This window comes from Leptonotus elevatus, chromosome 12 (genome assembly GCF_054856555.1).
Source record: "Leptonotus elevatus isolate MCC_2025b chromosome 12, RoL_Lele_1.0, whole genome shotgun sequence".
Taxonomy (NCBI): Eukaryota; Metazoa; Chordata; class Actinopteri; order Syngnathiformes; family Syngnathidae; genus Leptonotus; species Leptonotus elevatus.
The window spans coordinates 9,228,240-9,254,038 of NC_141250.1; the positions used below are offsets into that span (position 1 = coordinate 9,228,240).

Below are 25,799 nucleotides of genomic sequence, written 5' to 3' on the forward strand. Positions count from 1 at the left end.
TTTTGCATTATTTGCTAGTTAAAAGTGGCTAAAGAGTGTTTCATATGGCAGTAGTAGTTTCCATTTTAAGAATGTGAGGATACTTATTTTACTTTAAACGTTAACTAATTGTACCTATTTCTTATGGATTGTGTTCTACTCGTACCTTAGTGGATTCACTGTATGTCTTCCAAGCAAACACAAAGATATTGTTGTCGGGTATCTATAATGTCCAACATACCAGGGATGTCTAAACCTTTTCCACTCAGGGCCACAAACAAAAAAATGGAAGAAAGCAGGGGGCCCATTTCCACTTGTGTTTATGTGAAGCGAGCTAAAACTAATTTAATATCCTGTATGTCAACAACATGCTGAGCAGCTGAACAAACCGTGCAAACTAGTCTCAGCTTATTGTTATTGATGACTAAGCAAAATCCTTTCGTGATATCAAAATCTTTTTAATTAAAAAAAAAATAGTGTGTTTTGTAAAATTCAACTTAAATTGTGTGGACTTTTTTTTTCTTTTTTTAAATGAAAAATGTATAAAATTGATACCTCATACATTCAACTTTTGCTTCATTTTTATTTTATTTTTTAATTATGTCATATATTTTAACATAACCTTTTGATGACTGTCTTTCAATTTTATTGTTAATAGGCAACAAACAGGCCAGTAAACAAACACGCAAAGAACCATGAGACAAAATGGCGACCCCTGTAGACACATTATGGGTATTACACTTCTTAACTCAAAGATGCCATTCATTTGTCATTTCCACACTAGTCCCTGCTTTAATTTTTTATTATTTGGAATCTTTTTCTGCCTGCTGCTTTTCATCCAGCATCGACATTTTATACTGTCCTGCTCCATTGCCACCAGGCACGGACGGCTCCAGGATATTTTCTCTCCCGGTGCTAAAGGGGGCTTGAACGATACATAGGGGTCCGACAAAATAATTTTAAATTATATTTTGGAATATCAAAGAAATCTTGGAGTAGTACACCGATTTCTGATCGAGTTTAGCCCTCCGATCTCTGCTGTAGCGCCACCCCTGGTCGCCACTGTGATTTTGAAGAATAAAGTAAAAATAAAAAATTGTTTAAAGGCCAGCATCTTAAGTCTTCCTCCTTTTTTTTCCCCTCCTGTGCGCTGACGCCATCGCTGAGTTCACCAAAGTAAACAAATGCGAGCATCTGCGTCCGTTTGTTTGTCCCTTCCAACATCAACACACCCGCACGCTTGCGCCACGTTGTGTCTGTCACTTGTTCAGTTTCGACATGTGTGCGTGTGTGACGTAGGCCGATTAGCGACGGCCCGCAGGCGGGGCCGCTAATCCGCACCCCTGAGGCTAATCCGCTCTCTGGGTTTAGCTGCTAATTCCTCAACCCGGCAGAGTGCATCAAGCCAAAGTGTCACATAGAAAGTCTGATCTGTTACAAAGCATTTTATTGTGCACACATGGCTTTGGTTTTTGTACATGGCGTTGAAGCAGCTGCACAGTATGGAAACACATGATTAGATGAAGAGTATAAAAAGGAAAACATTTGGGAGATACATCTGAACTGATATTTTCAACGGTTATATTTACATAAGACGGTGTGCATGAGTGAAAGTTTGTCTATGGTGACCTTTGCTTGAAATGTTACATTTTATTAAAAAAAAAAAAATGCATAACTGAACCTCGAAAGTGGCCAAAAATCACTTTTAGTAGAACCCTTACAGGCAATAGAAATAGTCTGACCGTACTGGCAACCTGTATAATAAATTAATTTAAAAACAATGCTGACTATAAAATATTGTGTCAAGTTCCAAATTGTACAACCTGGTTGGACTTTACCACTGTAAAAAGTGAGTGATTGCAAAAGGCATGGTGTTCATCACGTCTGTGTGTGTGTGTTTGTAGTTTTCTAAAGCGAGCTAAACATGGTAACGAAGTGGGACAGCTACGATTTACTCCTCAGCGGGACAACACTGATGGAGAATAACGCGTCCAAGGGTGGAATGTGAGCGCAGAACCAAAGAAAACACAATGACGGGGCCAAACTGGTAGTCGCATTAAGAAGGAATTGCTGCTAACCTTCAAGTGTTTTTGTCGCTTTCCCCTCGTTCTTCAGCAGTGACATATGAAAGCCCACCATTTGTTCAAAACATTCTCCCTGGGCAAAATGTGTTTTCACTTATGTCTGGATGCTGCCGCTAAACGGGGTTTGCGCTTTCTGCCTTCGCCGTCTGCCTCGCCACGTCCAAACATGTCCACGCAAGTGATTCGGTGGAGCCTTGAAATGTCGAGAAAAGCTTTTCCGCGAAAGTGAATATTTGGCCACCTTGACGCAAAGTACTCCATTAGACAAGAGTTTATCCCAACGTGTCACTTTCATGCTAGTTGGCTACATTTAAAACATCGATAAAACACCAACAACGAGCAATAGCACCATCCACTAAATAGCAGCTAACGCGGCATCTCTCGGCTCTTTTGGAGCGTTACGAACACGGAGACAAGTGTCACTTTAGTATTCTATTAGCTACTCTATGTTGCTTTGGCTACATGAGCAATTCTTGAAGTTCTTCATCATCATCATCCGTTTGACAATATTCAAGTTTAAGTACATTTTCCATGGAGGGACATGCCCAGCAGAAGGCACCGAGGAAGGAGGAGGGAAAAAGGGACAGGACAGCCTGCAGCCGCTTCTCATGCGGTGACGGATGCAGACGTGGAAAGAGGTGAAGTTGTCCTGCGTGACGGCTCGTCTTTGATTGCTCAGACCAGGCATTCCGGAATATGCAGGGCTTGTTCTGTGAACAAGGAAATACAGGTCAAATTGCTACCATTAGTTGGTTAGTGACTTAATATTTGTTTGGGTGGTTGGCTGCTTAATTTAGTTAGTTAAATCAACCGTTTGTTTTGTTTTATTTTGACTAGTTTCAACGTCAACTGCCGCCGGCCGCCTTTAGAAGCTGTCAAGACAGTTTTAGTTGGGGGTTGCTTAATTATGGTTGGTTGATTAGTTAGCCAGCTTGTTGGTTAGGGTTGCCTAAATAGTTGGTTGATTGGCTGCTTCCTTGCTTGCTTGCTTAATTTTTGGTCTTGGTTGGCTGTTTGCTTAATATTGGTTGGTTGGTTGGTTGGTTGAATAGTGATAGAATAGGGTTGCTTAAATATGACTGTTTTTTTGGTCAGCTCGTTTGTTTGGATTAGTTGGCTAGTTAGGGTCGCTTGGTTGGTTTAGTTGGTTGTTACTTTGCTGATTAGCTTTTAGTTGATTAGTTGGTTAGCTGGCTGGTTGGTTGGTCATTGGTTATTTTTTTGTCAGTTGGTTATTTTGTTTAGGCTAGTTGGATTTAGTTAATTGGTTAGGTTCGTATAGACTGGCTGTTGGTTAGTCATGGGCCATGATCAGAGGGATGTTTTTTTGTTAATTTTTTTACCGTTACTCTGCTTGCATTGAGACCAAGCGGGGCAGTGACCCAAAAGTGAAAAAAAGCTCGCCTTATGTGGTAGTTGACACTCATTTCAAAAAGCACAGAATGTACTGGGTTGGAAGAGTATCTCACAGAATGTCATTTTTCCAATCAAACGAGTCAGACAGAATTACGATCCTTCGGCCTTGGGGAAGGTCTAATCTTGTATTCACAAGAATGCAATCTGCCCGGGGGCCACAATTGTTCTGTTTTGTAGAGAGTTGGAGGCGCATTGTAAGTGTCCTCGAAATGCAAAGTTGCAGCCAGAAGGCGACTAACCTTGAGCTACAAAATCCTTGTAAGAACCGCAATAAAAACACTCGTCTCACAGCCATGTGGTGGCCTGGCACTCTGCAACACCACTCTCTGACTTAGCAAACTAGATGGCGGGCATTATGTGGTGACAATACATGCTTTTCATTGGACTGCCACCTTTTTAGTTTTGAATTATCTTGTATTTTCATCACATGATGTCTTTTATTCAGGGTTACAGAAGGGCATACTTTTCATTTCGATTTTCAGAGGAGACAATTTTACTAGTAATACCTTCTTTTCTTTTTTCATGTGTGCGCAGAAGAACTTTCTCTTCGGGTATCCAGAACACTGCAAAAAAAACACGCACTTGAGAATCACTTGCAATATAAACACGTGGATGCATTTGCGAGGCTTTTATGAGGAGTGAACAAGTGTGTGGTGTTTGTTTACGCTTGATGCTGCCGCACGAAATCTGCAAACTGACGGTCCTTGGCGTAGAGCTCGATGATGCGTATCCTGTCTTGAATTTCCTGTCGGAAAGGAACACACACAGATCATCACACACAGATAAAAGTTTACACTGAGCACAAGTGTGATACTGCAAGGCGACCCACCTCCTTGGTCAGCTCGCTGTTCTCGTAGATGTGTCGGATCTCTTCGCTGCTGAAGTCGGTGGAGGCCTCTGCGCTGGCGCTGGCGCTGCTGTAGACGGGTGCCTCGGGGTAGCGGCGGTAGTAGTGGCTGTAGCCGGTGGTGGCCTCGCTCTCGTACATGGGGTTGTACTTGGTCGCCCTTTCCAGCGACGGAATGCTCTCTTCGCGCCTGTGGAGAATCGTGACGCAGGGGCTTGGGTTGGCTTCTTTCACAGGCAAATTTTGGAACTGAAGTTCATTTTCTATCCGTGTGTATCATAACAGTACACTTCCAGTACTTCGGCCCAAGACCGTTGTAAAGGTACAATTCCCTGGCCCAAGAACAGTTATAACAGTACACTCAATCGTCCTGAGAAGGATTGCAATCGGACACCTCCTTGGCTCTTGCACTGTTGGATTGGTGCACTTGCTTGGCCGAAGCATTATTGGAACTTACTTTTCTTGGACCCAGAACAGGCATAGTGATACACTTCTCTCGCCCTAGCATCATACAGTTCTTTGGCCATAGCACAGTTTCCCCTTGTTTTGGCCCTATCATAGCTTTAACAGTCCACTGCCTTGGTCAGGTGTGTGAATACGGTAATCAAACTGTGGTACGGACTTAATCAAGCAGTTGGTCTGGAAGTAGTCCGAGAAACAAGAAGTGAACAGAATGGCCTGCAATAAATGTACCTTTAATACCCCTTAATAACGTAGAATAATTCCTCTAAGCCTAAACCACACTCCAGACTACCACAAGGACGATTGCCTTAATACTGCAAATCACCGTCCTATCAGAGTAGATAATCGGCAGATTTTTCCTCTGCCGCACAAATCACTTGCGGATCGAGGGCAAAGAACGTGTCCTTCTTTTGTGTGACTGCCAAAAAAAAGGATAATGAATCAAGAGGTAAGTGAAGGATTGTGTGATGACTAAAGTTGAGGGGCCAACTGCCAGTTCAGCCATGAGGGTGTCCACTCATCATTTGACCCCTTAAACAAAATAACCATTGATTCTTTAGGAAATATTATTTTAAGGTAGGAAAGTCTTCCATTTTAAGCATTTATAGCACACCCACACTAAGTAAGCTGTACTTAAGAATGTTAAGCCACTAAAAGATACTGTTGGACAAGTTTGGGCATATCATACCATATAATCAAGAATGGTACATTTGATTGGCCTTGGCATGGTGACAATGCCAAAGCATTATTGGAACAATTTCCCTTTCTTGGACCCAGCATGATTGAAACAGTACACTTTCTTGACTCTTCCAAATCTGGAACAGTTCACTTCCTGGATCCCAGTGCGGTTATAACGGTATACTTCTAAAACCCAGTAAGGGTCTAAGGTTCACTTCCTTCACGGTTGTAGCACATCACTTGAAAATAAACTGCTTTCTCTGAAACCTCCAAAACACTTTATGAAGACTTACATGTTTCTTATCAAGAAAATATGACATTTAAAAGAATGAATCATGCTTAGGCATTGTACAATCTAGCAAAATGTGAGTTCAGGCTAGTTCAGGTGTATATGAAAAAGTTCCCTTACCGTAACGGGTCCTCGGACTCATCCTTGTCGTACTGATCCCGTAAGGTCCTGGCGAGGAAGAAGATGACTCCAGACGCCACCAAGAGGAATCCTGCCACTGAGGCCACCGCGATGCCGACCACCAAAGGCTCCGAAACGTACTCCTCGCAGTGCTCTCCTCGGTACCACCAGTTTTCTCCAACGCGACACCTGGGAAGGGCAGCGTATGTCCATTTTGTTTTTATAAATAGATAGAATTGATAGAACTATCAACCAGTCCTGAGCAAGCATTTGTTGACTTGTGTGATCAGTGTCATGTATTTTGAGCTATCTGATACGTAGCATTGTGTGGGGAATGTATACAGTTATGTTAGCTTCTCACGCTAGCCACCGGCTGGTTAACTGCCATATGCTTGTTACGTGTGCCCAAAAGGTAGAGTTTTAACATTTTACAATATGTACGTTGGGTTGATTTATGTTTTACTGGCGTGGCAGTAAAAGTTGAAAACATGAGATCCACCATCATTTGTTTACTTTAAACAGCACCCATAAGTACTTTATGATGAAACAAAAGGTTTGTTTGACTTACAGCCTCCAGCGTGTCTGTTCATAATTATTTGGGTGAAACCGCAGTGAGCACAACAACCGCATGTTCCAAATGCCCTCTTTATCAGGTTAACCTCATGCATGGGTATAATAAAACAACAAGACGATCTAGGACAATGAAAAAAAAATAGGGCTAAAAAGATACCGGAGGCACAGTATTCTTTCTCGTAATTATAATCCCAACAAAGAATGCTAAGCAGATATTAACATGCAATCAAAATGGATGCCACGCGTCGCACTAAAAGGCAGATGTGATTTCATGTCATCATTTTTAATAATGTGCAAGTTAATATGGCAAGACTCCAAACTTTGGAGAGTCTATATAACTATATATCGCAAATCAAGGCAAAATATTCGTATAATATTTTATCATAGCAGGTAGTTTCAGTCTAAGACCATTTCTCTTACTTAAAGCATTTCTCTTATAAAATCTCAAGGTATTATAAGTTGTCATTGTAATGATTATAGGTGCAGGTATTGTCAGGTCAAATTTTTCTGTTTTATTGGTTAATAATTTGTTTTTGATTTAGAAATATTTTCCTCATTTTATAAAATGTTTTCTTTTTTTATGCCCAGATTATGAAATGTAACTATTTAATGCCCGTGTAGGAATGGATACTTACAGTATATGCTATCTATTTGTGGGAGGCGTTTATTTTTCTTAAGTGAATGATGCACCATTTCCTGACATGCTTTAAAGGATAGCCACTATTTAAGAAAAATGGGGTTATATCATAAGCATATACCGTATAATAAGTGTTCTATGAAGGGTTAAAGCAAGTCCACAGTTGTTTGTATAAGTCGTCATTGTGTGTGTGGAAAAAGTAACACAGTGTTTTAAGAACTCAAATATATTATGTTGTATATAATTTTGATGCTTTTTCAGTATGAGTTGGAAGATTTGGACGGAGGGACATTGGACTCTTGAGCAAATATAAAAGCAGCAGGAGGCGTTCTGTTTTCCTCCCGTACGTTTCAATGCAAAAGACAAGACGTGCCTGCTGTGATTTAAGCCTCGAAATCCTGCAGACGCGCTCGCCTGACCCACACACACACATGGATCATTTCCCCCTAATCTCCACCCACCTGCAGATGGCTCCTTGGCCGGGGATGATGTCACACTTGCCGTCATTGAGGCAAAAGTCGCTGCGTAGCTCGCAGATGCTCTGACAAGGCAGACCGTCCACGCTGAAGTAGCCGGCGTTGCACACGCACTCGGCCTCGCCCGACCACTTGTTCACCTTGCACTGGGCGTACTCGTTACATGCCTGGAACTTGCACGGGTCAGCCTGGTCGCCTGCAAGTCACAGAACCGCAGGAATGTTATTGTGCAGTAAGTGTCAAAGCAGATCAAAAACACATTTGGTACACATGTGGTATCAGCACTTTAATAAGAAGGGGGATAGTTTCGCTTTTTAGCAATCATGTTGGGGTACTGGTCGCAGATCATAATACATTTTGTATGCTGATCATGTTTTGCCCAACAGACTACTACTTGGCATAGTAAAGGAAACAGTATAAAAATGCTAGCTAATGCTAAGTTGACAAATTGTGTTTAAGATGTTCGTAACAACGGCTAATGCTAGCAGCACAGATAACAAATACAAGAGTGGCTAATTAAGGCTCCCAAAACATCTGACCTGTACAGACCCTTTTTGTTGGGGTACTACTTGGCATAGTAATGGCAACAGTATGAAAATGCAAAGTTGACAAATTGTGTTTAGAATTTTCGTACCAACTGCTAATTCTAGCACCACAGCATATATAACAAATACAAGAGTGGCTAAGGCTCCAAACCTGAATAGCTAGCCCCTTTTTGCCCAACAGACTACTCCTTGGCATAGTAATGGAAACAGTATAAAAATTCTAGCTAATGCTAAATTGAGAAATTGTGTTTAAGATGTTCGTAACAACTGCTAATGCTAGCAGCGCAGATAACAAATACAAGCGTGGCTAAGGCTTCGTCTGACCTGTATAGCCCCTTTTTGTTGGTGTACTTGGCATACTAATGGTAACAGTGTGAAAATGCTAGCTAATGCTACATTGCCAAATTGTGTTTGGGATGTTCGTATCAACTGCTAATGCTGGCAGAACATAAAACAAATACAAGAGTGACTAAGGCTCCCAAAACATGACGTATATAGCCCCTTTTTGTTGGGGTACTACTTGGCATATAATGGTAACAGTATGAAAATACTAGCTAATGCTAAGTTGACAAATTGTGTTTAGGATGTTCATAACAACTGCTAATGCTAACAGCACAGATAACATCTATAATAGTGGCTAAGTTAACATTATAGCTATAGCTGCAACAAAACTGTAAAGATGATTCTTAGCAGTTGTCATCTGTTTCTACGAGAGCAAGATGTCTTTCTGTCTCAATAATAAGCACATAAGCCATGTTGGTTGTATCAACAAGGGAGCAATAAAAGAAAGCCGACGTGTTTGAACTTTATTGCTACAGAGGAACATATGAACAGAAAAAAAAGACCGTAGTCATGTTTTTTGCAACCTCAGAAGTGTGCAAAGCATTTGATTTAGAAAGACTTTGACAGTCTGCATTGCAAACAAAACACGAGTGACCGTTTTCGGGGATGGAATATTAGAAACTGACTCATGGTCTCATGTTACGTAAAGACATTATTTTCCAGGGTGACTTCATGGGCATGACTGTGGCCTTTGATGTTCAGTGAGGAGTTAGTCGACCCACTCATGATGTCATGTTTGATGTCACTACTTAGCCCTTGCCCAAAAAAATGTAAGCCACGTGTACAGGTTACAGTGGACTATTAATTTCACCAAAAACACTTCTGTTATCCAGCCATTATCTGAAACACTTATTAGGATTTGTTTTTTCTTTTATTCATAATTGTGCATTAATAACAAGTTGATGTGCATGCTGCGTGGTGACGTTATACTACATCGGCCATTCTCTCTGTCAATGGGTCGAGGTAAGACTCCTAATAGTTGTGATGTTTAACGTAATAAAACTCAGTAGAGTGTAGTAGTGTTAAGGATATCTTGTGTGAATTTTAGCTTGTGCTGTAGTAGCTAGGTGACATTTTGGAGCAGTTGTCTGTCGACGGGCTGAGCTAATATTGCTAACGCCGATTAGCATGCATCCTACTTATGTTCTTCTGACCTTTAGGAGAGGCAGCAAGGACGCCACAGTTGTGCGCCACGCTCGTGTGCACAGGTTTGACAGAGTTTATTGAAAAACCCAAGAACATAACGCAGAAGTGCACGGGTTACACATGCTCTTCAATACAGTTGGGGCCCTGCCACCACAGTGTGGGAATCCCTGCTCTACTACCAAAAAAAAAAAAAAAAAAACGGACTCGCATCCTCTTCAATAACTTCTGTCATATTTCTTTTATATTTACCTTCTTTATGTTGTGGGTGGTGGGATGGTGGAATAGTGGTTGGCACATCCACCTTACAGTTCTCAAGGTTTGACTTCCTATGTCTAGTTTGCATGTTCTCACCGTGCTTCCTCCCACATTCCAAAACCATGCATGTTAGGTTCTTGGAAGCCTCTAAAACTATCCTTAGAAGTAAACGTGAGTGTCAATGTTTGTTTGTTTGGACTTTGGGCTCGGTGATTGGCTGGCTCTCGCCCAAAGTCAGATGGGATTCCAGATGGAGTTCCAACTCACGCGTGACCAACATGAGAATAAGCAGTATAGAAAATGGATGGAACAGTCTTGCCGTGAAAAAAAATAATCAATCATTGTCATTACACTCAAACCTTGAAGGCACATATGTCCACACCCCCTGTTTGGGAATCTTTGCACTAACACAAAAAAAAAACCTATCTGACAGAGTTGTCACACCGTCCGTCTCCCTGAGGAAATACTCATATTTAACCTTTTTATTATCATATCGGACATCTATTACACTTTAAATCTCACCCATAAACTCACAGTAAAACACCAACCTGACTCGACGTCCAGGGAGTACTTATCGATGGCCAGGTTCATGGTCTGGTAGGCCGTGTTGCAGAAGTCCTCCAGGATCAGATAGACGGTGGTGGTGACGCCCTGAGCCACGGGCTTGCCGAACTTCATCCGGCTGTTGACTACAATGCTCCCATTGCGGAAGTTCAGGATCTCCAAGTTCTCAAAGTTACTCAGGTTGGACTGGAGGTAGGGAACAAGCTGCAGGACAAAGTTGTACACGTGTTAGTGAAAATGTAAATTAGCATAAGTGATTGTTTGTTTTAGGTGTACCAGTTCTAGGAAGCGTTGCTCCAGTGCTTTGTACTCAGCGGAACTCTTGTTGAAGAGATCCTCAGAGAAAATCATGTTGGTCACCCTCAGGCTGAAGAACACCATGAGTGCTCGACCCGGGTTGGCCGGCATGGCGATGCTGGCCGGATCGGTGCCTTGTGATACGCTGAACGGGAATCCCGTGCTGCCTTCTTCCGTGTGGTTGGTCAAGCCGTAATGGAAGACGTCATAAGCGAGGTCTTCGATGGGAGAATCATTGTCATCATTGTTCTGGATCTAAGGAACGAGGGTAGTTTCTTGTGAGTCGGTGTCAATCAGTGTCAACCTTCTTACCTCCTGCGCCATATTCAGGCTTACCTCCACGAGTGAAGGCACGTCAATGTCAGGATGGCCCTCAACAGCTGTATTGACATCAGCTACACGCGTGAAGGGGGACTCCTTCTCGGCGGACATTGCAGTTGGTTGGGCGGGGCTTAAAGGAATGCTGACCGATGATTCAGGTGCATCCTTGTTGACCAACAGGATGTCGTCGTCTGCGACGTCGTCACTTGCGATTTCGGAAACTTCTGGAGGTTCTTCAAGAGACGCCGGGACTGAGCCTGGTGCTTCTTCAGGAGTTTGCCCGTCACTCTCTGTTGCTTCTTCCATGCCAGCTTCTTCAATTAAAGGTTCCTCAAGATGTTTTGAGTCTTCTTCCTCAGCTGCTTCACTCACTACATCAGGAACAAAGTCATCCTCTGCGGTTTCGCTCACGAGGAGGTCTTCAGTGTCGACCCCATTGTCCAGATGTTCCACTTCCAGGACAACCACGTCTTCAGTGCCTTCTGTCGCCGGAGTTGTATCTGGCCACAGCAGGTTGTCCACGTCACCTGTGCCTGAGGCCTCCACCACCACTGGTGGTTCAGGCAACATGGCGCCATCTTGATCCTCTGAAGGGGGAGGCTCCCGCTGGTCTTCGTCCGCGGGTTTGTCTGCAGCAGCAGTCTGAACGGTGTTCTCCAGAAGCAGATCCTCTTCCTGGATGCCTAAACAAGAAATTCAGTGAAACTGGTGCGTTCGGAATGAAAAGATGGGATAGGTTTTTGCAGAGTCGCAACTGAGGGACAAATTTAAAGAAGCCCCTTGCTCACGGAATTCTTGGCCTAGTTGACATAATGCTGTTAGACTGAAAACTGAATATTACCAACCAGTGAGCGACTAGCAATGGTTTAGGTCAGGGGTCTGCAGACTGCGGCTCTGAAGCCACATGTCGCTCTTAAGTCGCTCTCCTGTGGCTCCCTGTGGATCCTTAAAAAATATTACTAGAAATTATTTTTTTACACGTTTATTTAAAAAAATTTGAGAAAATATTCTTTAAATGAATTTAGATTTTTTTTTATGAAAATTAAATATTCAAAAAATGTCAAAACAAATTTTATTGACAGAAAAAGAGAGACGAAAAGTAAATAAAAAAAAGTTTTTTTTAATTACTAAAAGTGATAAAAGATGTTTAAAAAGAAAGAGGAAAACCAGACAATTTTACCATAAAATGTCACGAATTTGCCAAAAACGTCAGATAATTCAATAAAAAGGCACAAAAGAAAATGCTCAAAGTAACCATAAAATGTCTAAAAACAAAATCCAGAAAATTACCATAAAATGTCCATAAATTTGCCCCCCCAAAATTTTTAATTGATAGCAAAAAAGCCAGAATACCCCCCCCCCCCAAAATAGCCATAAAATGACCAAAACTGGAAGAAGAGAAGAAGAAAATTACCCAAATATGTCCATAACATTGTTAAAAATGTCAGAAATATGACAGAAAGGCTGAAAAGTTTGTGTATGATAAACCAAGTATGAAAAATTACACCAAAAGGCGGAAGATGAAAGGTAAAAGAAAATGAATCTCAAAGTATTAGATGCTGCATATTTATTATATTTATTTTGTTATGGTGCAGCTCTTGGGCTCTCACTACATTAGACTAACACTAACAACTGTTTCGTTCATTGTTTTTTGGCTCCAGACAGATTTTTTTATTATTTATTTGGCCTAAAATGGCTCTTTTGACAGTAAAGGTGGCTGACCCATGGTTTGGACTAACCTTATTGTAACACTAACTGACCAGCTACTACTAACCATGCCCAAACTAGTTCATAGAAAATGTTCAAAACATGGTTAAGATTTCTCCATGGAGATTCAAAACGTGGTTTGACAATAAAAACTCACTGCCAGTTTCAGGTGCAGATGTCACAACCACAGCAGGGGCGGGTATCTCAATACTCTCCCCCAGGACAACAATGTCGCTTTCAGATGGCTCCGCCGTGTCTCCTTCAGCGCTTTCAGGTAGCAACTGGTCTCTCTTGACGTCATCCATGACGTCATCGTCCGGGATGAGAACCTCCGCTGGTTCATTCTGCATCACAAACATGATTCATTGTTTAAAACCAGCAGCCCGTTCAAGGTTGTAGTGGGCTTGCGACATCTGTTTCAAGTCAAGACCTATATGGTAATTTTCAGGAAGAAATTCCAGAGAAATTGAAAGCAATGAATGTAACATGACAGTTGCTGTGTGTATGCGTGTACTCCCGTAATTCAACCCTGTGAGTGTCGACACAAAATGGGTTCAACATGCTCGCTTAAAAGCTTAACTGGAATTAACCACTGTGGCTTTCATTCTAATAATTTATCTGCAAACACATTAAATCGCTTGTAATATGTTGGCAATGTTTTAATTGGTTGTATTAAGTAAAAGTTAATGCTGACACAATTCTGGCTTCATCCACGAGAGTCAAACATTTGGAGCTGTGCTTTTGCTATTAATTCAAATTAATGAAGATAAGCCGCACCAAAACTGTTGAGGCGATGTGTCAAACGTGCGTAAGTACTACGAGTGCAGTATTAGAAACACTAGAAAGCTTTGCTGGTAGGCCAGTTATGGACGATTCTTCCTATATAGCGTGTCCGTTTTTGTTTGTGTATCTGCGTTTCCATCAGGGCTCCTTTTAGCGTTCCACTAAGTGAATCTGTTTTTGTGCCCGGGCCAAAGTTTATGGAACACGATGCCGCCATCAATATAGTAATGAAATGATATTTTCCAAAGAATGTCTGAAAAAGCACTGCAATCAGCCGAATCAGGGATTTGCTTTCAGCTTTTATTTACTTCCCGGCATTTATTTTTTCACTTCACGGAATTGTGGCTTTCAATTAAGTCAACCACCAGACGTTATTTAGAGCAGCCCCGAAGGGCTCCGCCGCACAAGTCAAGTCAGACGTTAGATGGTATCGCTTGACCCCAGAATAGCAGCAGATTATTACAACAATAAACAAACTAATCCGCTTCATCCTTCGCCTTGGTGCGCTCATCCCTGTTACCCGGCGAGCTGCTGCTAACAGGCGAATGTCACACAAGCACACTGCTAGCTAGCTTCAGTCACAATACAATTACAGTAAAGAATAAAATCCTATTTTATTTTGTGTTTTGGAATACAGTGGGGCCTTTAAATTTGAGTTTAATTCATCTTAAAATGACCAAACTCATCATTTGAGATGAATGGAAATGCTATTATCCATTCAACCTCACTAAAAGCATCAACATTTTGAACTCATTTGCTCCCAAAAACATATAAATACGTTCTATTTTAAATATTACCAGTGTCCCAAAGATGCATTTATAATGTTTTAATGTTTTTTTTAATGCTAGCGCATACAGAAGGCTTTGATGCAGCCTCTAAACTGCAGAGAAAAAATACAAAAATAGCCAGCAGGTGGCAGCAGAGTATAAGAGATCATCCCGACCAAGTTGCAAACAAGTTGCTTTCCCCAAAGTTTACAACAGATTTGTGAATAATGATGAAACTTCGCTATATTCTAATGCTAATTGCTGCAAAACTGAAACAGATAGAAAGATACTTTTCCTTACAGACTCTAATCTTTCTTTTGGTAGGTTTCATGTTTTTTTTAGCAATAGAACACAATATTCTGTGGGCCTTGCAAAATCCAGTAAAACAGCCGGGAGCGAAGGGGGTTGCTTCAGTGAAAATAGGAGTGAATGAGTTAATCAGGAAAAATATAAAGCTATAAAAAGAAGTGTAATTAAGTGGGCAGGTACTTGAATAATGGGGGTACGGTCCATGTCACAACAATGTAAAATTCATATGATTTTTGAAGAATTTGCAAATGACAAACCGCATAGACTTAAACAATGTTACACACACATTGTGACCTATGTTACACGTAAAACAATGGAAAAAACGAGTGTTTGATGGCCCAAAGACACGGCTTTCTCATCACTCTGTCCTCAGCTTCTTCTTCTTTTTTTTTTATAAAAAGCTTCTTAATAGCACAAATACTTGCACATTTCACTTTCTTGGGAGCCGTACTGATTGCCAATACCTGACATACATGACGCACCCGTGACCCTCAACAGGATAAGCGTTATAGGAAATGGACGGATACGATTAAAAGTGGGCTAATCACATCTGTGTCACGGTTATTGTGCTTGTGCCGATCCGGACTCACCGAGGTTTCTCCTGCAATGTGGACGGTCTCGGGGGTCTCGGACACTATGGAAGCAGGAGAGAAACCATCGTGAATACAAAAATGAGGCTGGAACGGCAAACTCAGAACTCGCGCAACATGTTTCAAGCTGACAGCGTTTACCTTTCCGACTAAACACCTGCAAGATATCTGAAAAGATCATCAGTTGACAAAGCCGTGTCATTAAGTTTCAGGTGCAGCAGTAGAGGCTTTAACCTACTTAACGAGCAGATGTGTGCAATCGCTCCACATCTTCCCACGGCCAAAACAAAAGCCGAGTCAAAATCCCCAGCGTCTCCCATTTCTTGTCCTCGTGGCTTTGCGGCACAATCGGTGACAAGGACCCAAACCGCAGCGCAGTCGGGTTACGCCGTCCCGAAAACCTGCCGCTGTTATTTGTTCATTAAATATGGCCCACTTTTCTTTCTTTTCTTTTTTTGCTTCTGTCCTCTCTGACGACGAGAGCAGACAAACAAGAAACAGATGAGTGCTTCAGAATGTTTTCTCAAGTGGCAAAAGCGTTGTGTCGTCATGTCGCTGCAGCGTCTGCCGAGTGTCGGGTGACACGCGAAAGTTTGCGTTGGACGGCGGAGCCAGCGCCTTCACAAGTAGCCGCTGTTATAATACAGGCGCGTCTTACCGCTCTCCAGGGCGTCCTTCAGGAGGTCCTCCGTCACGAAGGTCTTGAGCTCGCTGATGGCGTAGACCAGCGTCGGGTGCTCTTTGACCTCGCGGTACGAGTTCTCCACCTGGTTGGACTGTAGGGTAAGGTAGTCCAGTTGGTCACTGCTGATGCCCGCGTCGTCCACCGCCAGGGTGACGGCGTAGTCCACCACGATGCCGTCCAGCCTGGGTGGACAACAGACTTTCTCTTTAGTTCCCGGAAATTTCGATTTACACATAAGTTCTAGTTGACATGCAGGGGATTGCGCTCTGAGCAGTTGACGGGTATGTGCCTTGCTCACAATACCCCGGCATTGCTTGGGGAATCTAACCGACGTACCCGAGTAAGTTATAGGGGAAGTCAACCTTAAACATTTCTTTAAAATAATATGTTATATGTGACATCACTAGTCTAACCATGACATTCTGATTAATGTTACATTTGTGGAATATGAGTTAATCAGCAAAATCCAGCCGTTTTTATCCATCTCACGGGGCGGCCATTTTGCCACTTGCTGTTGAGTGAAAATGACATCACAGTTGCTCAAGGCTTAGGCAACAACCAATCACAGCTCACCTGTTTTCTGAAGCTGAGCTGTGATTGGTTGTTACCTAAGACCTGAGCAACTGTGATGTCATTTTCACTCGACAGCAAGTGGCAAAATGGCCGCTTTCTGATATTGATAACAACGCTGCTTAACTCATATTCCACTAACGCAATATTAAATACCGTATTTAGACTAGTGGGGCTGCATAGAACATATTATTGTCAAATTTTTTGGGGGGGGTTGACTTCCCCTTTTAACTCATTCACTCCCAGCCATTTTCACTGAAGCAACACCCTTTGCTCCCGCCTGTTTTACTGGATTTTGATGGATTTTGCAAGGCCCACAGAATATTGTGTTCTATTGCTATAAAAACATGGAACCTACCAAAAAAAGATTTGAGTCTCTTCTTTCATTAGGGGAAAAAAGTGTATTTCTATCTGTGTCCGTTTTGCAGCAATTAGCATTAGAATATAGCCAAATGTCATCATTATTCATAAATCTGTTTAAAACAGTGGGGAAAATAGTTTTTTACAACATGGCCCTGGTTGATCTTTTATACTCTGTGCCACCTGCTGGCCGTTTTTGTAATAATTACCATTGCTTCAAGCATTCTCTTCAATGCCTTCTCTAGCATAAAAAAACAAACATAAAAAACGTATAAATACGTTTTTGGGAGCACGATCATACTTAAAATAGAACGTATTTATAAGTTTTGGGAGCAAATGAGTTAAAGGCACAGTGTGTAATAAGTGACCACTAGATGTCACTATAGCATAGAATGCAGCTGAAATGTAATTTACAAGCACGCACACTATGGTGGCTCAGAGAGACCACACTTCGCAAGTCTACCACTAATTCTTATTTTGCGTGAGCAAACGAGCATCTTGACGAGCGAGTCACATTTAGCCGAAGCATAGGCTGGAGTGGCTAACAAGAGCGGCTAGTGGGAAGCTCGAGTGACAAGAGCCCGAATCACTGTACTCAGCGACGACCACCTGCAGGCCTCAGCTGTGGAAGGTAAGCGGTGGTCGACCCACTGGGTGCGACACTCGATGTAGCAGCAAGATGGCGACGAAACATGGCAGCCTCTCGTAAGGTGAGGCTCCAGCCATGTAATATAATTAGTGATTACTACCTACCATTATATATATATTTTTTTGAATGTACGTTAATGTGATATTATTTTTGCTTATTGAAATCAATAGTGAGTTTTTAGATCACACACTTTGGCTTTAACCACAAGGGGCGGACTGGCCATCGTAAATTTCGGGAGATTTTTGGTACAACCGGTCAATCAAGAACCCTGACCCAGAAATATCCAGAATAATTGTCTTCCTGCTGAAACAAAGAGCGTGTATGACAGTGAGGTGTCTCATCATGTGACCGAACACGCTAAAGGCTGTTAAAAGAGTTGTTCATCGCCCAGCCATGACGGATGACTCGGCCAGTCGACTCCTGCGCGGGAGGCGCTATAGGCCGAGTCAGCACAACGATCAATATTTTGCTAATGGTGCGGGACACGTCCAAAGAGGCTTCGGAGAGGAAAAAGTCATCTATCAGCCAAGGATGACTACTGCGAGTTGTCCACTCTGACCTACTTTGCACACAGTGGAGACATTGATTTACTCTTTTCTTCGGCCCCTCCTCACAGTCACATGGTATTGGTGACATCATCACGCAGAATAAATGTTTTGTCAGCACACCTGGTGTGTGATTCAAAGAAGGGAACTCGCTAATGGTGATGATTGCGCAAACATATTTAATTGAATGCACCTAATCAACATGCAATCACATCATCACTTTTTTAATCCTACATTTCACTGGATGAGTCGGTTTACAAACTTAATTCATTCTGATATTCCAATTGCAAATGTAAACGATGCAGTTTTCCATTGAGATGAATGGAATTATCTGCACTTTGAGATTGTTTGTGTGAACCGAAGCATAGTGCGTAAAACAAAGGCAATACTTCTCGGAAAGTGTTGTGGCATTCACGAGCCAAGGTTCCACTTAGTACCATTGCTCGCTGCTACCACCACCCGCAGATTGACTGGCTAGCGAATCGTTAGCTGAGATACGAGTAAGGATGTAACCATAACCATAATGGCAATATTGTGATATCGCAATATCAAAATTGCCACAACATCGTCGTCGTCATGTCACGTCACGATACTAAAAGCAGAACATAAAAAGGTGAGAAAAGGTTAGATTCGATTTGTGAAGTTATAGCACCTTCTGGTGGTTAGTTTATTAGAGCAGTTGAATTTTAATTAGGAATGATTTGGCAGTGGTTATCTTGCATTTAAATCAATCATACCAGCAAATATTTGTCAACATCTCCATTAAAAAAACAAACATGACTTTACTACTTTACGAGCACATGACAATGACATGGCCAAGCCTATTTATCCGTTACTGCTGTTATGTATAAAATACAATATTGTACTAATGCTAGCCGCAGGTTGTTTAAGTATCATATTGTTTGCCTTAAGATGGAGTATAACAATAACTAAGGTATTAGTAGCTGCTAGAACACGTTTCGCTGTGAGACGGTGGATTTATGCCGCCACTGCTAACATTAGCGGCTAGTGTTGGCTACAGTTTGACTGAGTAGCATCTTATTTTCTGGGATATAGCATATACTATTGAGGCACTTCTGCAAATGTTAGCATTTTTGTCTGGGGATGAGTGAGCAGATTGAGGACTGGGTTAAGAAACAACTTTAGAATGGTTTAACTTCTTTCAGCGCTTGTTTTAACTGCTAACTTACACCAGTGGAGTCGATAAAGGTTTGAGGATGGCCACAGTTTGACCCTGGAACAGACTACTGAAAATGAACATCTGAGCATCTTTTTTTTTCTTAAGTCATCATCTTCAGGTACTAAAGCGCTAATAATCGTTCTCACCGCCCCCTCCGGCCTCCCCGCTGATCCACTTTAACAGGTGACTGAACCCTGCTAAGACAATTAGCACAAGCGGCGAGTGAGACGCAGGAAACACGTGCACACTCACACCAAATATGCACATACACACACACACACTGATGAGGATCTACAAGCTTAAGGAACTACAGTTTTTTTAGGCACAGTTCAAGGTGAAAGTAGGTTGACTCACCCTTGCAGATCCTTGTGAGGCCTCCATAAAAACAAGGGAAACGCCATTTTAAAGGAGCGCCACTTATGCACGGCGTATCTGGCAGCAAACGTCAAGTGGATCCGACACAAAATGGGATGAGGTAGGATTAAGCCACGTGAGAGAAAACTCACCTGAAGTCCATCACTGACACGCTCTTGAAACCGGGAAGTGCCGACAGAGCGTCCTCAATCTACACAAATACACTTTGTTGTGATGTTTTAACACTGGACACTTCATTAGGTACAGTACTGTGTATTTTTGTTACATGATGGTGAAAGGGACTAAATAATAGAAATGAATGTGCGGAAACTACAACCACAGTCAAAAAAACATTAGCATTAACGGGAAGGAAGGTTTAGCGGTTTCACTAAAAACAAATATATATATATATATATACTGTGTATTATTTTTATTGCTGACATCAGAGGTGGCAAATCCTGGTCCAGAAAGTAAAAACCCTGCCACAGTTTGGTTTTAGCCCGTGGTGCTAGCTAGCTCCGTAGCAGGTAAAAGAGCACCATGGGAGCTAGCTAGCACCACGGGCTAAAGCCAAACTGTGGCAGGGTTTTTACTTTCTAGACCTGGATTTGCCACCTCTGATTGACATCTCAAAATATTTTTCGCAATGTGTTCATTATAAAATTTGTAAAAAAAAAAGTATGTGTACATACTGTATAGGCTATTTAAAAAATATCTATATATACCTGTACATATATTACACTTACTAAGCTGTGTGTGCATGTGTGTGTGTGCGTGTGTAAGACCTTCTGAGCAAGCTGTCTGCTGAGCGTCTGATAGTGCAGCGAGCGGGGGTCGCCCAACTCATCGTTGTACATGATTCCCGTGAGGAGGATGCTCAGTTCCACCACCTGCTCCAATACGGCCGCAGGTAACGGCTCCACAGGAATGTCGTTGTCCAGCTGTGGAATTGCGGTAAAGAAAAATCAAACACATGAATGAAATATCTTCAATGTTCATGTTTAGAGAATGGACTCACCTCCATTTCTGGCACAATGACAGCTGCTTCCTCCACTTTTTCTGTCTCCCCAATGTCTTCTGAATGGTTGAGATATAATATTCAGAATTAATCAATACAATCAACAGGGTCATTTCATAATTATAAAGTATGCATTTTTGGTGGAAGGGATGCTCACCTTTGGTGATCGTCACATCGGGAACCGGAGTGCTAAAAATAAAAAAACAATAGAATATGGATATACTGTAGCTATGGAATTACTAGTACTAGTAAGAGTAAAAGAAATATTAGTAGTAATATAAATATAAATAGATTTTGATATAAAATTAACCACCAGTAATTTTCGATTGACTCTAATGTTTTTTTTCTCTTTTTTTTTTTCGAGTGAAGCGGCTAAGAAGTGTTTGTTTACTCAACTGTAGGTACGCTGTAAAAAAAAAAAAAAAAAACCATGCGGTAAAAAATACTGTGAAATAGCAGAAAATGATTCTTACTTATCATAAAAATAATTTTTTTCCATAATTAAAATACAGATTTTTTTCTTATTTTCTGTCTGTTTTAAATGTTTAATTAGAAAAATGTGCACATTTGAAAACAATTAAATTACTTAGAAATATAGTCAGTATGTGTTGTATCATGAATGCTAATGCTTAAAATTACAGAAATGTGCTGTTATTGTTTTTAATGACGTGATTTTATGGAAAGATGGCAATTTACAGGGGGGGGGGGGGTCATCTAATTGGGAGAAGCTTCATTATGCAGCAAGACAATCACCCAAAACACACCGCCAACACGAGAAAGGAATTCATCAGGAGGAAAAAGTAGAAAGTCTTAGACTGGCCAAGTCAATCACCAGACCTGAACCCAATAGAGCCTACATTTTACCTCATGAAGAGGAGACTGAAGGGAGAAACAAATAAGAACTGAAAAAGGCTGCAGTCAAAGCATTTCAAGTTTTTGTCTTATATTTATCTTTAGATCTTAAACACAAAAGTCTTCATTATTCAACAAAAACGCGGGAATTGACCTTGCCGTTCCAATACTTTTGATTTAAACGGCGATTGACTGAGGCACGGCGACCAAGATTTGAACAAGTCAGGTGACCTTACCTGCATGTATGGTGTCCGGACCTGGTGGGTTCACTACACATTATCGGAGGGGGGGGGGCAATTAAAAACAAAGAAATCAATTAAGTCAACAGGCAACGTTTTCATGCTGGCGAACACGATTGATTGGATTTACCTTTTCAAGCCGGGCGCCGCCATTTTCTGCAAGTATGAAGAAGAACGAGGAAAGGTTAACAAGCATTAGCCTCCTGCTGAGTTTGTTGTTGTTGCACTCTGTGTCAATCTCAAGCGCCCAAAAGGATTTGACGGAGGTCAAGGGGACCTCCAAGGAGACGTACAGTGGATGCTAATGTGCTTACGCTAGCCGCTGCGCGGGGAAATAAATCCATTGCAGTTCTTTCTGGTGTGCATGACTTGACCACCACGTGGAAATATAAAAGTCACACAGACACAAACGAAAGAAGAGTTTCACAACTACTGTAAAGGACTCTGTAATATTGTAGTAATATTAGTCATTTTTCGCATAGGTTAGAATTGTTAAGACTGTCTGTCTACAGGTGATGCTGCAGTTTGTTGGTCAAATAGCAGTTACTTAAACTGCAACATGCTACCTGTACATAAAATTTAAAAAAGTCATAAATTTGATCATGTAGATTAGTTGCACATGATTAAAGGTGATAAACTGGTTTAATTATTCTTGAGAATAATTAAAATGAATAGCAAAATCTTTGCTTATATTATGTGACGGATATGCAGGCAGACTGTTACTATTTTTAGATGCAGCCCAGGCAGGCTACTTGGAAAATGTAATGAACGAAGGTACACGTTAGTCTACATTAAAGACATTTTATAACACTGAAGCTACCCAGGAGAGAAATATTGAAAGTTAAACTAAAATAAGGTGGCAAATGTAGCTAAGCTACATGATAACCAAACTATAGTAGTGATGATTAATCATCTGACCGAGATGATGATTTGCCTCTTAGGTAACTTAAGTGACAGAAATATTGACATTCAACAACTAACTAACTGTACAACCTGCTAGCATAAATGAATTTATATCATCCCGTGAAGTCAAAACATCAACGTTCTTTTAGTTATCATGAGCTTGTTTAGGCATATGGCTAATGTGATGGCTCAGCTAACGTGTGCTAGCTAACTTTGATCACTAACTTCACACACCTACACTGCTGTTAACTAATCAAAACTCTAAACCACTCACAGTTTTAAATGGCTTTACTTAAGGTATGTACATTTAATAGAAGAAACCTACTTTTGAAACTTAAGTACATTTTATGTCAGAATATTGGAACCATTTACTGAAGTGATATTCTACAGGGTTAACTTTTTAGTTTCATGAGTTTAGTTAGTTCTTGAGCTCAGACTCACTAAATCCTGATTGGCTATTTGTGTTGGCAGTACAGAACGACTTTCGAATGGTTACTTCATGTACAAAAAAAAAAAAACATGTCACAGGCCAACAAATGAAAAATCTAATTTGATCAAAATGCTAAATTGAGTGCACTAAGTTATGTAGCGCTTTATCTCGACCAGACGGTGTCCAAAGCACTTTACAAAACCTAACATTCACTTATTTGAAATATATCTAACGAACCAAAGAGTACACTTGCGCGTAGTAGCCGTTTCTACAGCCAGGAAATGTTTTCTTTTCAATTTAAAATGGCTGATTTTAACCAGGTTCGCTCGCCGTATCGTGTCGTTGATTCGTACTTCATTCATTTGTTAATTCTTTGATTTGTTCGTTCATTACTTAAATAGTTCGTTGTTCATTATTTAGTAAGTTCTCCTCTTATTTGGTCAATTTGGTCTACTTTCATCTTCTAGTTTGTTCATTCTTGGCTAATTCGTTTCGTTCCTTCTTTTGTCACTTCACTTTCCCGCGATCACGCGACGTTAACGTCCACACACCTTTTTGACCACCCCCTGATGCTCCTCCGATTGGCTGAAGTAGGTGCCGATGTCTCGCGCCGTCGCCGCTCCTTCCTGGCACTGGTTCATCCAGCTCTGGTACTCTTCCTGCTCAGGGAGGCGGTCCCAGAAGATTTTGAAAGCCTCCCACACCGTCTCCTGGCACACTGGACACACATGAGGAAGCGCCAAAATCAATACAAGAGTGGACTGGACAAGCGTGTGGTACGAGAAGCTCCTCATTGTAAAACCCCCAAAGTGGGGATCGTTTAAAGTCGCACCTGAGATTGCACGTTTCAAAATTTGACCCATCAAGTTGAGAATTCAGTTCAACTCCCTGTTACGTGTGATGTCGCACGCAAATTCTGCAAATCTCAAAATAATTTCAAATACATGAAGTCAGCAGGCAAGTTTTTGTTGCTTCCTTGCTTTTTTGGGACAAAAAAAACAAACCAAAACGGGACATATTTACAGAACTAAGTCGGACTTACCTCTGAGATGGAAGAAACTGAGGTGGTTTGCGACCACCTGCTTGGCGCTTTCCTGCGCGCACAGCTTGACTCCGCTGGGGAACAGGATGTTGCGTTTGCGTCTGGACAGAGCCACGCGACTTCCTCGGGACACCGTGACGGCGGACACGCGGACAACACGCTGGAGCGGCGCCTCGAGCGGCCCCATTGAGGACCCTTCCAGAGTGGCGTCTGGCGGACGCACAAAGAATACCTCGGGCTCGACTTTTGGAGGAAATCCCACAACGAAGTCGCACGTACCTGTCCTCGGGTCCCAAAACGTGAGCACTAAACTAAATAAAAGACATCTCCACAAGATGGACATTTTAAATCCTTGCTTAGATCCCGAAAGCGGCACTTCCCCGTGGGTTTTGCAATGATGTCCTACAGGTTGGCATAGTTCAGAAGTCGAAGAAGGAGGTCACAACTTTGGGAGCGAGCGAGCACTTCCCGCTGAGACAACGGCGAGGCGGTGGCATGGTGCTCATAGACACTTCCTGGCTCAAAAAGGTAGATGGGCAGATGGCTGCGGGAGAGAAGATCTTTGAACGCGCTAATCCCGTTTAATCTAAGCCTTTTAGCGGAGTTACTGGAGCAACTGGGGGAAAGGAGAAGGTGCTTAGTGCTGCTGGATGAAACATGGGACAGAGAAAACGTGCTTGTTTAAACGTGCCCGACCTACGAGTCAGCTAAGATAGGCACCAACACTTTTCCAAGCTCATACTGTGCCTCCCCTTGAAGGGGCAGAGCTTGAGCCTGGTTTTTCACACTCCCCCTTCATTGTTACTTTTTTCATCTAAGAAACTTGGGGGCTGAAAGGCGATTCCCGTTCTTTCTCCCCCTGTTGGTCATTGTTGTCATGTTTCTTGGATGGTTTGTGACTGGGGGGAACCGCACTTTGAGGGATCAGTAAAATAATCTGAATCTGGATGGACTTGATGATAGTAATAGGATGGCAAATGGGGAGTCAATATGGCCATGGTGAGACTGGTCAGTTGGCTACAGGGAGGGGGGGGGGGGCAATGTGCATGTGCGGCAGTGTTGATTCATTTGCTTTCTCCCTACCATAGACGCCAAAAGGATTGAGTTGCCTGGTGTGGAGCCCTCTCCGGTTATTATAAACAGTCCTTATGATTGTGGTAACTATTTGAACAGACTACAGCTTAACTCATTCACTGCCATTGACGGCTATAGACGTCAAAAATTCATTTGAACCATTTCTAGTTAAACATTTTTTTTCCACGTATGTTATCAAAAGTATAAAAACCTAGAATTTTTTTTGTATTAGAACATATAAAATGTGTGATTAATCGTGAGTTAATTAGTGAAGTCTCCCGACGCCCCTAATTTTTTATAATTTTTTCTTAAAATTATATTTTTTTTAGAAAAAGTTATGAAAAATTAGTGGTATCGGGTGATTAAAATGTGTAATCGTAATTAATCGCATGACTTCACTAGTTAACTCACGATTAATCAGAAATGTTATATCTGTTCTAAATGTACAAAAAAAAAATCTAGGTTTTCATACTCTTAACAAAAACGAAAAAAAAACTAATAAAAATAGTTTAAATGAATTTTTGATGTCTATAGCCGTCAATGGCAGTGAATGAGTTCAACACGATAAGGCTTACAGAAATGATTGGTGTTTTTATTTCCGATCAAACACTTTCCAAAGACTCCAGATTAGCTCTCAGCGCCACTTATCAATATGATTGGTCAGTTTGACCACAACGTCATTGTTCCAGGAGTCAGCGTCTCGCTGGCTTT

At 41.6% G+C, this 25,799-nt stretch overlaps 1 protein-coding gene and 1 long non-coding RNA gene across 7 annotated transcripts in view; one reads left to right on the forward strand and one right to left on the reverse strand.

Annotated features, from left to right (window-relative positions):
• LOC147164439 (uncharacterized) overlaps nucleotides 1–25,799 on the forward strand; it is a 35,624-nt gene that overhangs the window by 5,630 nt on the left and 4,195 nt on the right. Inside the window, exons 2-4 of one of the 3 annotated variants that reach the window (XR_015096617.1) lie at nucleotides 5,921–6,078; nucleotides 20,314–20,440; nucleotides 23,567–24,981. This is a non-coding gene — a long non-coding RNA (uncharacterized LOC147164439). Of the gene's footprint in view, nucleotides 1–5,920; nucleotides 6,368–20,313; nucleotides 20,441–23,566; nucleotides 24,982–25,799 lie in introns of those variants that run through there. The other 2 variants (XR_015096618.1, XR_015096616.1) reach the window with 2 other exon arrangements.
• On the reverse strand, nucleotides 1,410–24,725 carry impg2a (interphotoreceptor matrix proteoglycan 2a). 4 transcript variants are annotated; one of them, XM_086090479.1, is made up of 23 exons: nucleotides 24,294–24,725; nucleotides 24,015–24,224; nucleotides 23,524–23,690; nucleotides 21,770–21,795; nucleotides 21,637–21,669; nucleotides 20,706–20,737; nucleotides 20,549–20,607; nucleotides 20,316–20,471; nucleotides 19,683–19,741; nucleotides 19,531–19,551; nucleotides 19,323–19,373; nucleotides 15,846–16,054; nucleotides 15,188–15,231; nucleotides 12,896–13,082; nucleotides 11,047–11,714; nucleotides 10,690–10,965; nucleotides 10,398–10,617; nucleotides 7,547–7,757; nucleotides 5,876–6,064; nucleotides 4,309–4,516; nucleotides 4,145–4,224; nucleotides 3,986–4,042; nucleotides 1,410–2,773 (listed from the first exon to the last, which is right to left on the reverse strand). In XM_086090479.1, the coding sequence occupies exons 1-22, from the start codon at nucleotides 24,355–24,357 to the stop codon at nucleotides 4,000–4,002; spliced, it is 3,213 nt and encodes a 1,070-aa protein (XP_085946605.1). In that variant the 5' UTR covers nucleotides 24,358–24,725; the 3' UTR covers nucleotides 1,410–2,773; nucleotides 3,986–3,999. The 4 variants fall into 4 exon arrangements, with proteins under 4 accessions (XP_085946605.1, XP_085946602.1, XP_085946606.1 ...); XM_086090476.1 differs by having other exon boundaries at nucleotides 24,015–24,725; XM_086090480.1 differs by lacking the exon at nucleotides 19,323–19,373 and having other exon boundaries at nucleotides 24,294–24,724.

Bases quoted from the DNA above. Each gene is read 5' to 3' on its own strand.
- impg2a (XM_086090476.1), bottom strand. From the start codon at position 24,357: ATGTCCATCTTGTGGAGATGTCTTTTATTTAGTTTAGTGCTCACGTTT. The intron at 20,608-20,705 runs GTGAGCATCCCT...TCAACCATTCAG, and splicing joins CGATGTGACGATCACCAAAG to AAGACATTGGGGAGACAGAA. The intron at 19,742-20,315 runs GTCTTACACACG...GTATTTGTGTAG, and splicing joins GCAGACAGCTTGCTCAGAAG to ATTGAGGACGCTCTGTCGGC.